This window comes from Leptodactylus fuscus, chromosome 4, assembly GCF_031893055.1.
Source record: "Leptodactylus fuscus isolate aLepFus1 chromosome 4, aLepFus1.hap2, whole genome shotgun sequence".
NCBI lineage: Eukaryota > Metazoa > Chordata > Amphibia > Anura > Leptodactylidae > Leptodactylus > Leptodactylus fuscus.
The window spans coordinates 203762435-203775371 of NC_134268.1; the positions used below are offsets into that span (position 1 = coordinate 203762435).

Here is a 12937-nt window from a genome sequence, read left to right on the forward strand (position 1 = left end):
CCAAATGAACATTCAGCTTATAACTCTAGTAAACCAATGGAGGGAACCCGGAGGGTGGGAGTAGTAATTACTTACAAAAAAGCCTTGATATGGTGGCTAATAACTCAACCAAATATCCTCCAGCTCTCCTCCTAGGCTGGTGCAGAGCTACGGAGGCCTGCGGTATACCTGCTCTGGAGCATGTCCTAATGGTCTTCAGACCTCTTCAGCATGATGGGATTGGAGTGCTCATGATGTTGTTGCGAGGAATGAGATTTGAGGTTGCGAGAAACAGATCATGCGTAACTTTACTTGCAAAACAGAACAGTAAGACAACCAACAACTTCCAGAAAATGAAGATACACGTCTTGCAATACACGACTGCTGTGATTATGGGGTGAGCCGGCAAATGGTTTTTCCAGAACAGCCTGCACTTGACTCTCTCTCTTGCTCTCAGCAGAGGAATAACATAGACTCATGGGCCCCAAATCTGTACCATTCACCAAACTAGAACATGTCATTAGTAGCCCTGGTCTCCTCGTATCCGTAAGAGACATCTTATGAACCCCCTAAGGCTCCTGGCCCAGGTGAGACTGTACACTCTGCACCCGCCTTAAGATTTACCCCGACTCTCACTATACCAGGGGGTCCTGTCCATTTGTGGCTCAGGCATGGTCAAAGCTCTTTTAGGCTCCCTGACTTATCTTATTATCTGTCCTTAGGCAGCCATGTACATATGCATAATAAACACGGCACATATGACTGATTTCCTACATACCAAGAAGTCTTTAAAAATAAGGGTCAACACTGTAAATATTCAGTCTTTATATATTTGTCCATAAAAGTGTAAAAACTTATGAAATTCTTAGAACTGTACTTCATCTGTCAAAATACACTGACGGAACAAACTTTTTGAAATCCAAAATTTGTGTCATTCTCAAAACTTTTGACCACGACTGTACAGATTTGGGTCCAGTATTATCAGGCTGCCGGACACAACCCTACAGACCGTCCAGAGGAGACTACTTAGAAACCGTATAAATAAGAATCTCAGCTCGGCGTTTCGCTGCCTGGGAGGCTGTTATATAACTAACATTCCAGCCTCGGACTAAATGTCAAATGCTGAAAGGCAAACTAAGCGAAATTTCCCTAGTATAACAAACACATCATAAAGCCAACATTAGCAAGTAGCAGAATGGGAAGAAGAAAGTCCTAAAGGTTAAGCTTATATACCCTCTTAGGAGTCATATACACAGCAGAGCTCTGTCATTGGACCCTGTACGGTAAAAATTACAGTCCATACACATTCTGCTAATTTTATCTGCCCCGTAATCTGAATTTTTATGCCCAAAAAGTGGATAAAACAACATCATCTATTAGGTCCCACCCATTCATCCACTCAACAAACTGGGCAATGTGGAGTCCACTATGGCGCCCCACCATGCCAATTAGACTTTGTAAGTATAACACATATAGCCTCTATAATATAGTTATATAAACTATATATGAGGAGCAAATACTCTGATATTTGTATTTATCCTGCTATAGAAAGATAGATCTCCACCATCAAACCAGAAAAGAACATTTCCTTACTGATTTATGACAAACCTTCCAAGATCCACCACTTAACATCCAAGTAGATTCTACAAGCAACAATCCAGGAATGTATTAATTACTATTTATATTCATACAAATCACCATATATGGGGTCAGGAAGGAACTATTTCCCTAATCTGAGGATAGACCTAATTAGTTCTCAGGGGGTTATTTTTGTCTTCCTCTGAATTAACATAGCAGGAAATTATTAGAATGACGGACCTATTTCAACCATACGTGTTATGTAACCATCTACACATCTCATCTATAAATGAGCTGGATGTGGACTAAATAAGAAAGCGGCTTCTCCTTCATCTACCAGATGTGGATGGAGAAAGCAGCTTCTTGCTCCTTCACCAACTGGATGGGGACTGCGAGAAGGAAGTGTCTTGTTCCTTCACCTACCACTCATGGTCTGGCCAAAGAAAGGTTCTTGCTAGGGTTGAGCGATCGTGTTCGGAAAAGATCGGATTCCGATCGGCGATCGAGAAAATTTCACTATCGCGATCGGAATTCCGAACACGATTTTTTAAGTGGGATCGAGATCAGTGATTATTTCCCACAATGCTTTGCTACTGGCCAAGCATTGTGGGAAAAGCTAACAATGTTGGCCTTCACACTGAGTATACGCTCCGCTCATTCTGAGCGGAGTGTATACTCCGTGTGAAGGCTCCGCTGCGGTTCCATAGGAATGAATGGAAGCAGCCAGCACACAGCCTTAACCCCCTGCGCACTGGCTGCGTCCATTTATTCTAATGGGAGACTAGCTAACATCTCTATTAGCTACTTACCTGCAGAGATGGCTGATCCGATGCCCGGTGTTCTCGTTCTTCTTCGCCTTGCTGCCCCCGCCTCCCAGGTTAGTGTTAAAGAGCAAGGAAGAAGGCGGGGCTTGTGGCTTAGGAGAGTGTGGGGGCGGGTACAGGGCGGGGAGACGTGACATCTCCCCTCCCAGTACCCACCCACACTCTCCTAATCCGCCCACATTCTTCTAACCTGGGAGGCAGGGGGCACCGGACCAGCCATCTCTGCAGGTAAGTGGACACCAGGGGGGACTAAGTAGCCAGAGGATTAAAAAAAATCACTACACAGCGTGGATTCTAACAATTAAAGCTTCCAATTGTTAGATTCCATGCTGTATAGTGAATAGGATTGTTTTTAAAATCCAATCACCGATTAGTAAAAAAATCCCACTGACTTGCATTGGGATCGGAATTGGGGACGAGATCGGGTTCGAATGAAAAATGATCAGAAATCGTATTTCAAAATCAATCCTGAAAAGTCAAGATCGGCTCAACCGTAGTTCTTGCTTCTTCACCTACCAGCCATGGACCGCAAGAAGAACGTGTCTTGCTCCTTCTACAGGACATGGACCACTAGTAGGTTGCACCTGACCATGAACCAAATGTACTTAATAAAGATCCTCCCTGCCGAGTTCTGCCAAAAACGGTCTACAAGTACCGAGAAGAACTGATGGAAGGCAAAGGTCACACCAAGGATTAATGGGGTTCATTTATTTCATTCTTCCACTTGTATAGCGCCAACCCAGCAGATTGTTAGTCACTGTCCCACATAGGGCTTACAGTCTACATTCCCTATCAGTCGCAAACACGGGGAGGACATACAAACTCCTTGCAGATGTTGTGCTTGGTCGGATTTGTTTATTCACTTCATTTTATCAATTGACAAAATGAAACTATTAACCCTTATATTTCTGAAAGCATTCTTACTAAGTAAGTTTTTGTTTCGTCTACAACTGCCTACAACTTTTGCTCAACACTATACATTATGTTGAATGGAAGAGCAAAGACAAAAAAGCTATTCTGATGCCTTGAACCCTGGTCATGTCCAATGTCCAATATGCCAGACGGGTAACTGAAGGGAAAGCCGCGCTATACATTCTTCCAGCCGTGTTGATAGACTCTATTCAGTGTCAGAGCAGCTTTTGGTAGGGTATTGTTCTCCTGCCCCCCTCAGTGCTGGAGGGTCTTGTCTGAGGCGCTCTGTTAATCCGTTCTGTGTTTTTGGAGGCTGCAATGCATTGATATGTTAATGCAAAATTTCTAATTCAGCACTACATGTACTTGTGATGAATTGGCCGGTCAGCAGCACCATCTTGTCTCGTCTGTTCCACTTGTACAGCCCCGGTTTCTGATCTTCCAAGATTTTTCTTCTTGTTTTGGTTGAGTCGTAAAAATTTTTTCAAGTGTTTTTTAATAGATTTTTATAAATATATATAATTGTATAATCGAGCTCATGTAGTGCTCACATTTACTTGTCAGACAACAGCACATCACAGTTTCCTAATTCATAGGAGAAAGCGCCTTCACGTCCCCCAACTGACCCTTCAAAATGCAGACTGGGGCAACAATCAAAAAGTTGATGCGTAAATATAGGGGCAGGTTGGGGATACTTACTAAAAGCTTGCCAGGGGCTAACGCACTACAATATACTGTAGCATTCTACAAACAATCATCACCCCTTGTAAAAGGCTCTTAACCCCTTCCCGCCGATGGCATTTTTTGATTTTCGTTTTTGACTCCCCTCCTTCTAAACCCCATAACTTTTTTATTTCTCCGCTCCCAGAGCCATATGAGGTCTTAATCTTTGCGGGACAAATTTTTCTTCATGATGCTACCATTAATTATTTTATATAATGTACTGGGAAGCAGGAAAAAAATTCAGAATGGGGTGGATTTGAAGAAAAAATGCATTTCTGCGACTTTCTTACGGGCTTTGGTTTTACGGCGTTCACTGTGCAGCCAAAATTACATGTCCCCTATATTCTGTGTTTCGGTACGGTTCCAGGGATACCAGATTTATATGGTTTTATTTACATTTTGACCCCTAAAAAAAATTCCAAAACTGTGTTAAAAATTTTTTTTCTAAAAGTCGCCATATTCCAATGGCCGTAACTTTTTTATACGTAAGTGTCCGGGGATGCATAGGGCGTCTTTTTTTGCGGGGCCGGGTGTACTTTTTAGTTCTACCATTTTCGGGAAATGTTATTGCTTTGATCACTTTTTATTCAAATTTTTATCAGAATCAAAACAGTGAAAAAACGGCGGTTTGGCACTTTCGACTATTTTTCCCGCTACGGCGTTTACCGAACAGGAAAAATATTTTTATAGATTTGTAGAGCAGGCGATTTCGAACGCGGGGATACCTAACATGTATGTGTTTCACAGTTTTTAACTACTTTTATATGTGTTCTAGGGAAAGGGGGGTGATTTGAACTTTTAATTCTTTTTATATTTTTTTAACTTTTTTTTTTTATTTTTATTTTTTGCATTTATTAGACCCCCTAGGGGTGTTGAACCCCAGGGGGTCTGATCACTAATGCAATGCATTACAATGCTAATGCATTGCAAAAAAGCATCCTTTCTTTTGCAGGTTGCATAGACCAGCCTGCAAAAGAGAGGATTTGCAGACAAGCCTGGGAGCCTGTACAAGGCTCCCGGCTGTCATGGCAACGGGGGGTCGGCCCTGGATCATGCTCCAGGAGCCAGCGATCCCGGCCAAAATGGAGGCGCCCATGCGCCGCCGGGAAAATGGCGCCTCCGGCGCCTTTGACCGCTGCGCCGGAGGGGTTAATGCCTCCGATCGGTCCGGGGACCGATCGGAGGCATTAGAGCCGGTTGTCTACTGCTTAAAGCAGTAGACACCAGACGGCTATGGCGGCCGCCCGGCTCCCGGGTGGTCGCCATAGTTACAGACCCGACATGCACCGTACTATTACGGCGCATGTCGGGAAGGGGTTAAAGAGTTGTCTGGGATCATAAAAGGGAAGGCAGATTTCGGCTAAGGCCCCACGGGACATCCCGCAGCAAAAAAAAAGCGCAAGGGTAACGCATCGCAGTTCTTCACGCAGCGCTTGAGACAGAAAGTTCGCTGAGTTTTACTGCAAAGTGGGCATGGGGTTTGCTAGAATACCATCCACTTTGCCCTTGCTGTAAAACGCCACAATTTTTCCACCGCGGGCAAATCAAGGCGTTTCTGTTCCGTGGGGTTCCGGCCTTCAGGTGTTTTTGAGGCAGAAGAAGCTTACATCCCTTAGGGTCCATTAACACAGAGTTTTTTAGCGAGGATTTTGGCGAGGAAAAAATCTGCTTCATGAATTAGGAAATGATTTTTTGAAGCGGTTCTTTAAGCCTTTTTTATTTTTTTTTCGCCAGCACCTAGAAAAAAACGCTAGTGTTTTTTTTTTGCACAGTTTTTGCCAATTCCATGCCCAAATCCGCAATGCGGATTTTCTGCCTCCCATTGACTGCCTTGGTTTTTGCAGGTGGAATCCGCCTGAAGAAAGCTTTTTTTTCTGCTAGTGGAAAAATAAAGTGAGGATTCTGATACAGATTCAGCATCAAAATCAGCACCAAAAAACCTTTAGGCTAAGACCCCACGTTGCAGAAAAACTGCTTGTTTTATAGCAGATTTTGCTGCGCTTTTTTGAGTCAAAGATTGTTGTGAATTTAACGTAGACGTATAAAGCCACAATGAAGCCACCTTTGGCTCAAAACACTGCTTCATAATCTGCAACAAAAAAAGCAGCTTTTCCACAACGTGGGATCTGAGCCTTGATTTTTTTTTTTTGTTGTTACTTGGGCTACATGACAAGTTTGGCTACAACTCCAGACATACGACATAAGGTCACCGTGTCGCCCTATGACTCCTTTATTAATGTATGTGAAAAGAGTGCGACCTCATGGATGTTGTGTCTGTGACTTCTAGTCTAAGAAAGATCCCTCTCTGCTGGATTTTTTTTATTTTGCGACTACAAGTCACACTCCTCCATCCACTTACATTCGTGAAGGTTGTAGGGTGACATAGTAATCTTTGGTTTCACAATGGGAGTTGCAGCCTAGCCCTAGTCTAGAGGGGTTTGAGTACCAGCCACTATACAGTGTAAGGAGTCATCTGCTTCCACCTCTGTATACTGTATAGTATAAGGATCAGTTATGCTAGAAATGAGCGAGTACTGTTCGGATCAGCCGATCCGAACAGCACGCTCGCATAGAAATGAATGGTCGTAGCCAGCACGCGGGGGGTTAAGCGGCCGGCCGCCGTCAAAGCGGAAGTACCAGGTGCATCCATTCATTTCTATGGAGCGTGCTGTTCGGATCGGCTGATCCGAACAGTACTCACTCATCTCTACTAGTGATAGGTCATAAAAAAAGAAATTCCTGTAAAACCCCTATAATAATTGTGATAAAATAATATTGTAAAATGTGACAAGGTGCAATACAACAGATATGGCGGCAGCTCCATCTGACATGAAGAGACAGCGCCCAGAAATCAGGTGACAGCCAATGACACTATTATTTTATTTTAGATCCAACCGAGCACAAATTTCAAGGGAAAGTGCTAAAAAGATCTATTTTTGTAACTCGCTTGACTTCCTTGGTTGCTGCAGACCGAGCCAGGGAAAGCTCAAGGAGCAGAGTCTACAGAATCCAAGGCAGCGGGGGATCTGTCAGCCTGAAAAGTGAAAGTTATTTGTTCTCATTAATTCACAGACAATTTCTGTCTTTGCAGAGAAGGAAAGAAAGATCAGTCCGGGCTTTCTGACTATTCCCTTAGGATCCTGGGAAACAAAAAGGTGGCAGAAACCCACAGCGACTAAATGGCTGAATGCGACTGACTCAGAGCAAATCTGTAACAACATTTCAGTAAATCTCCATGGTCTGTTTTTTTTTTTTTTGCCAAAAATTACAAATTAAAAAATAAATTCAAATTTTTTTTATTGTTGCAAATAAAAAAAGAACAATGCTGAAGTATGTATCCTTTATAGGATGGCTGATCAGTGGGGGTCTGACTGTAGCGAGTGCGGGGGGGTTACCCTCATTGTTAATGTAGCCACAGGGGAAAGATTGCACCCCCGCTCCATTCATTTCCATGGGAAATGCAATACGTTTTCATAGTGGATTTTTCCAAAGCGTTTTTTTTTGTTGCGTTTCGCCTATAGGAGTTGTTTGGGATTCTAATATTAATGATCTAGATAGTGGGGGGTCGACACTTGGCACCCCACGCTGATCAGCTGTTTATAGAGGCTTCAGGACAGTGATATCACATTCACTGGTTACATGGCTTTGCCAGGGCAGTTTCAATTAAATGAATGGGATTGGGCTGCAGTACCAAGCACAGCCACTGTACAATGTACGGCGCTGTGTTCAGTATGCAAAGTGGCGGCTCATTTAAACGCACCGATGCCTGGCGTCAGATTGCCTCTGATCTGATAACCTATGCTAAGGATAGGATAGGACACAAAAAAACTTTAATGCTATTCTAAATATCTATGCAATCTATTAATACATAGCTATCTGTAGGTTACTTGATACATCTTATATCAGGCATATACTGTATTATGGCCAGTGCAAAAACTTAATAAAGGTGTACCCCACATTTGCTCTTTGCCACGCAGCCGCTACTACAACATGAACCGTAGTGTGGCCACCAATGCAAAATATTGTGTACACTGCCTATAGAATATGGCCATACAGTACTCAGAAAAGCAGCAATACTGTAGGTGACCACTTGACACTGATCGGTGATGTCAATAAGTCACATGACCTCGGGGGCCAGTGATTGGGCTTAGCAGTTAGGTGCCAGGATGGCACATCTTTGCCAGCGGCCCAAAATACAAAGACCAGCAGGCGGCCACTAGTGCATGTGCACTGGATTAGTGGGGGATTAAAGAGGGGAGCACTGGTGTGGATTTGTAAGGACATTCGCTACTTCAGTTTTAATTCTTTCTACCATTGAACAACCCCCTTTAATTGAAAAAGTGCTGGATACAAGAGCTGGAACAGAGACAATAGCTGGAACCCGAGAAGATGCTAAAGTTACACCTGATCCTGAGCAACCGCTGGCATAGAAGTGACTACAGAGATAGAGGAAGAATGGAGGGATGTTTAGATAGAGAGAGAGAGAGAGAGAGAGATAGGAGATAGATGGATGGATGGATAGATAGATAGATAGATAGATAGACAGACAGACAGACAGACAGACAGACAGACAGACAGACAGATAGATAGATAGATAGATAGATAGATAGATAGATAGATAGATAGATATGGGATGGATGGATGGATAGATAGATAGATGATAGATAGGAGATAGATAGATAGATAGATAGATAGATAGATAGATAGGAGATAGATAGATTATAGATAGATAGATAGATAGATAGATAGATAGATAGATAGATAGGAGATAGATAGATGATAGATAGATAGGAGATAGATAGATAGATAGATAGATAGATAGATAGATAGATAGATAGATAGATATTGGATGGATGGATAGATAGATAGATAGATAGATAGATAGGAGATAGATGGTTGGATGGATAGATAGATAGGAGATAGATAGATAGATAGATAGATGATAGATAGATAGATAGATAGATAGATAGATATGGGATGGATGGATGGATGGATAGATAGATAGATGATAGATAGGAGATAGATAGATAGATAGATAGGAGATAGATATATGATAGATAGATAGATAGATAGATAGATAGATAGATAGATAGATAGATGATAGGAGATAAATAGATAGCTAGATAGCTAGATAGATAGATAGATAGATATGGGATGGATGGATGGATAGATAGATAGATAGATAGGAGATAGATAGATAGATAGATAGATAGATAGATAGATATGGGATGGATGGATGGATGGATAGATAGATGATAGATAGATAGATAGATAGATAGATAGATAGATAGATAGGAGATAGATAGATGATAGATAGATAGATAGATAGATAGATGATAGGAGATAGATAGATAGATAGATAGATAGATATGGGATGGAAGGATAGATAGATAGATAGGAGATAGATGGTTGGATGGATAGATAGATAGGAGATAGATAGATAGATAGATAGATGATAGATAGATAGATAGATAGATAGATAGATAGATAGATGATAGGAGATAGATAGATAGATAGATAGATAGATAGATAGATAGATAGATATGGGATGGATGGATGGATAGATAGATAGATAGGAGATAGATAGATGATAGATAGATAGATAGATAGATAGATAGATAGATAGATAGATAGATGATAGGAGATAGATAGATAGATAGATAGATATGGGATGGATGGATGGATAGATAGATAGGAGATAGATAGATGATAGATAGATAGATAGATAGATGATAGGAGATAGATAGATAGATAGATAGATAGATAGATAGATAGATAGATAGATATGGGATGGATGGATGGATGGATGGATGGATAGATAGATAGATAGATAGATAGATAGATAGATAGATAGATAGATAGATAGGAGATAGATGGTTGGATGGATAGATGGATAGGAGATAGATAGATAGATAGATAGATAGATAGATAGATAGATAGATGATAGATAGGAGATAGATAGATGATAGATAGATAGATAGATAGATAGATAGATAGATAGATAGATGATAAGAGATAGATAGATAGATATGGGATGGATGGATAGATAGATAGATAGATAGATAGATAGATAGATAGATAGATAGATAGATAGATAGATAGGAGATAGATGGTTGGTTGGATGGATAGATAGATAGGAGATAGATAGATAGATAGATAGGAGATAGATAGATAGATAGATAGATAGATAGATAGATAGATAGATAGGAGATAGATAGATAGATAGATATGGGATGGATGGATGGATAGATAGATACCTATGAGATGGATAGACACATGGAGAGAGATACATATGAAATGGATAGATACATCGATAGATAGACATATAGATATATGCATATGAAATGGATGAATAGATAGATATAAAATGGATATATAGATATATAGATAAATATATAGATATGAGATGGACAGATAGATAGACACGAAGAGATAGATACATAGGAAATGGATAGATAGATAAACATATAGATACATATGAAATGGATAGACACATATAGAGAGACAGAACAGAGTATCCTCTCTATAGTTAAGTGTAAATTTTCGTCACTTTTGTTCTCGGTCAGACCCGCACTATCCTGCTTTGGAAATATACTGTAAAAAGACGCCTGATAAATGTTAATATTTAATGAGCAGCCAGATGCCACGCTCAGCCCTGTCCCAGCAGGGAGGATAGCATTCGTCTAGCCATGTGTTCCCTCTAAATAAGCTTCTCTGTTCAAGAAGTTCAAGACTGAATTCTGTAAGTCTTCAGAAAGTATCCGGCTACATGTATGGCGGTGGTATAGTAGTACTGATGGCGGCAATGGAGGCTGATGAACCAGAAGATTGATCATTGCACAGAGACCCCGCCATCCAGTATCTGCAGATTTGTCTTGGCCACATGTGCTCAGGCCGGGGTGATCCGAGGGGAATAGACATTAGGGGAGACGCCTATCTCCATCCCTGCCATGCACCTGCTTCCACTCCCAGCTGAAGCAGAGAGGGGTCCAGCACAGCAGGGGTCCCAGACACATCACATGAGGACATGACGGGGCATCCTCTATGGGCGCAGTTATTATCAGATAGGACAAGACTGGGGAAGGGGGGGGGATTCGGTCACCTACAGAAAATGCAGCAATTCGGATCACTTGGCTGCACATGGAGGTGGCGGATGTGTATAGGCGAAAGGTTTTTGTTTCTACCACTACTGGGATGTAGAAGCAAAATGTGGCAACTTATCGCTACCAACAGTGCAGTACTAGTCATACGTGTAACACGTGGGGGTGTTCTAGGTTATTTGACAAACGGCACCAAAATTCGGGAGCTCCCATTATAGTCTATGGAGGTGATGCAGTCTATGAAGACCCTCTTATGGATCCCTGGCCAAACAGGTGAGTAATATAGAATATATAGCATTTATTGGTTACAAAGAGTTGGAACAGGAACATTGCCTTAACCTCTTTTATTTAAACATGGCGGCCACCCTAGCTGCTGGGTCTTCTCTGTATTATACTGATCACGGACACTATCCCTCTGAAATCATCAAACACGATCGAGATGCCATTTTGGGGTGGACTGTCAGCCCCGTAACAAGATCGGCGATCCACTGCCATGGCGGCCGGGAGGCTACGGGGATTGCCGTCATTGTACTGACCCATAGAATACAGGGGGACATGTCATTCTGGTCGCACAACGAACGCCGTAAAAACGAAGCCCGTAAGAAAGTTGCGTAAACGCAGTTTTTCGCCAATTCCACCCCATTTTGGATCTTTTACCAGCTTCCCACTAGATCGTCTAGTATATTAAATGCTATCGTTGCGACGTACAACATGTCTCAGCAAGCGTGAGCTCTTATATGACTCTGCGAACGGATTTTGGAATCAAAACATGGCTGGGGAGGGGTTAAATCTCAAGTTCTGACTTTGGCGCAGCGACAAGACGCCGATTGGACTGGAATCTATTGAGTTATGGTACGATCCAGTCACTGACAGCAAGCAGAGCTCTTCCTTACACAGTTTTAGAACCGAAAGCGAGGTCTGGCGCATAAAAGGAGTGACTACAGGTAATATCCCGCCTCCCTTCAAGGGCTGCTCCATAGACACCTGTACTCAGAGAGTAGACAGGCCAGACTACTAAGCAGCGCCTACAAGCCAATACTATGGCATCCGACCCCTTCTATAGCCACGACCCTGACCGCCCTCACAGCCCCCGACCCACTTTTTAAGTATTCAGGTGGTTGACGTCATTGACCCCGCCCCTTTCTTTGTTAACCCCTTGGTTACCCGTGTCCACCACAGACGCGTCCACTTATGAAGGCGCGATCAAGCGGACTCCTGTCACTGCAGAGGTTAATCCAGTGGGCGGGGCAGGTGACACGGATTGGTTAGTTGTCTGCGGCTCCGCCCCCCTGCCGTTCTCCGAGCGCTTCTCACTCACACACTGTCTTGTACACGGGCAGCGGCTGACACGATGTCCGCTCTTCTCCGCCAGCTACCCCGGCTCCTCCCCAGCGCCGTGTCCCGGTGACCGCTCCGCTTCCCTCCATGTCAGCGCTCTCCTTCCTTCCCTCCAATGTGGACTCCTTCGCTTCTCCTTTGTAATTCGCACGGGGAATCATGGCGAGCCGCCGGACAGCTCCACCTGAGGGAGACGGCGAGAGCAAGCAGCAGCAGCAGGCGCACACTGCTCCGGGCGCTGACGAGGTGAGAGCCCGCGGGCTGTCTAGGCCACCTGTGGGGCATGCTGGGAGTTGTAGTCCTGCGATGTACACAATGCCATGCTGATCCCCAGTGTGGCCTCCCTGCCAGGAGCCAGAGTAGCCCACATTGTCTGTACCCCCCCCCCCCCCCAGGAAAGTTGTGGCCCCTCCCCTTTAATTCTCTTTTTATTCCTGGGCAGCCAGTGCATTCAGACAAGTGTGCCCAGCCATGCCTGGCCTG

General features: G+C 43.2%; 1 protein-coding gene across 1 annotated transcript in view; it reads left to right on the top strand.

Moving 5' to 3' along the window:
* The first annotated feature begins 12449 nt into the window (after positions 1-12449).
* ARHGAP21 (Rho GTPase activating protein 21) overlaps positions 12450-12937 on the top strand; it is a 117449-nt gene continuing 116961 nt past the window's right edge. Inside the window, exon 1 of the mRNA XM_075271680.1 lies at positions 12450-12700. Coding sequence (XP_075127781.1) covers positions 12614-12700 — 87 coding nt within the window. The 5' untranslated portion in view covers positions 12450-12613. The remainder of the gene's footprint in view (positions 12701-12937) is intronic.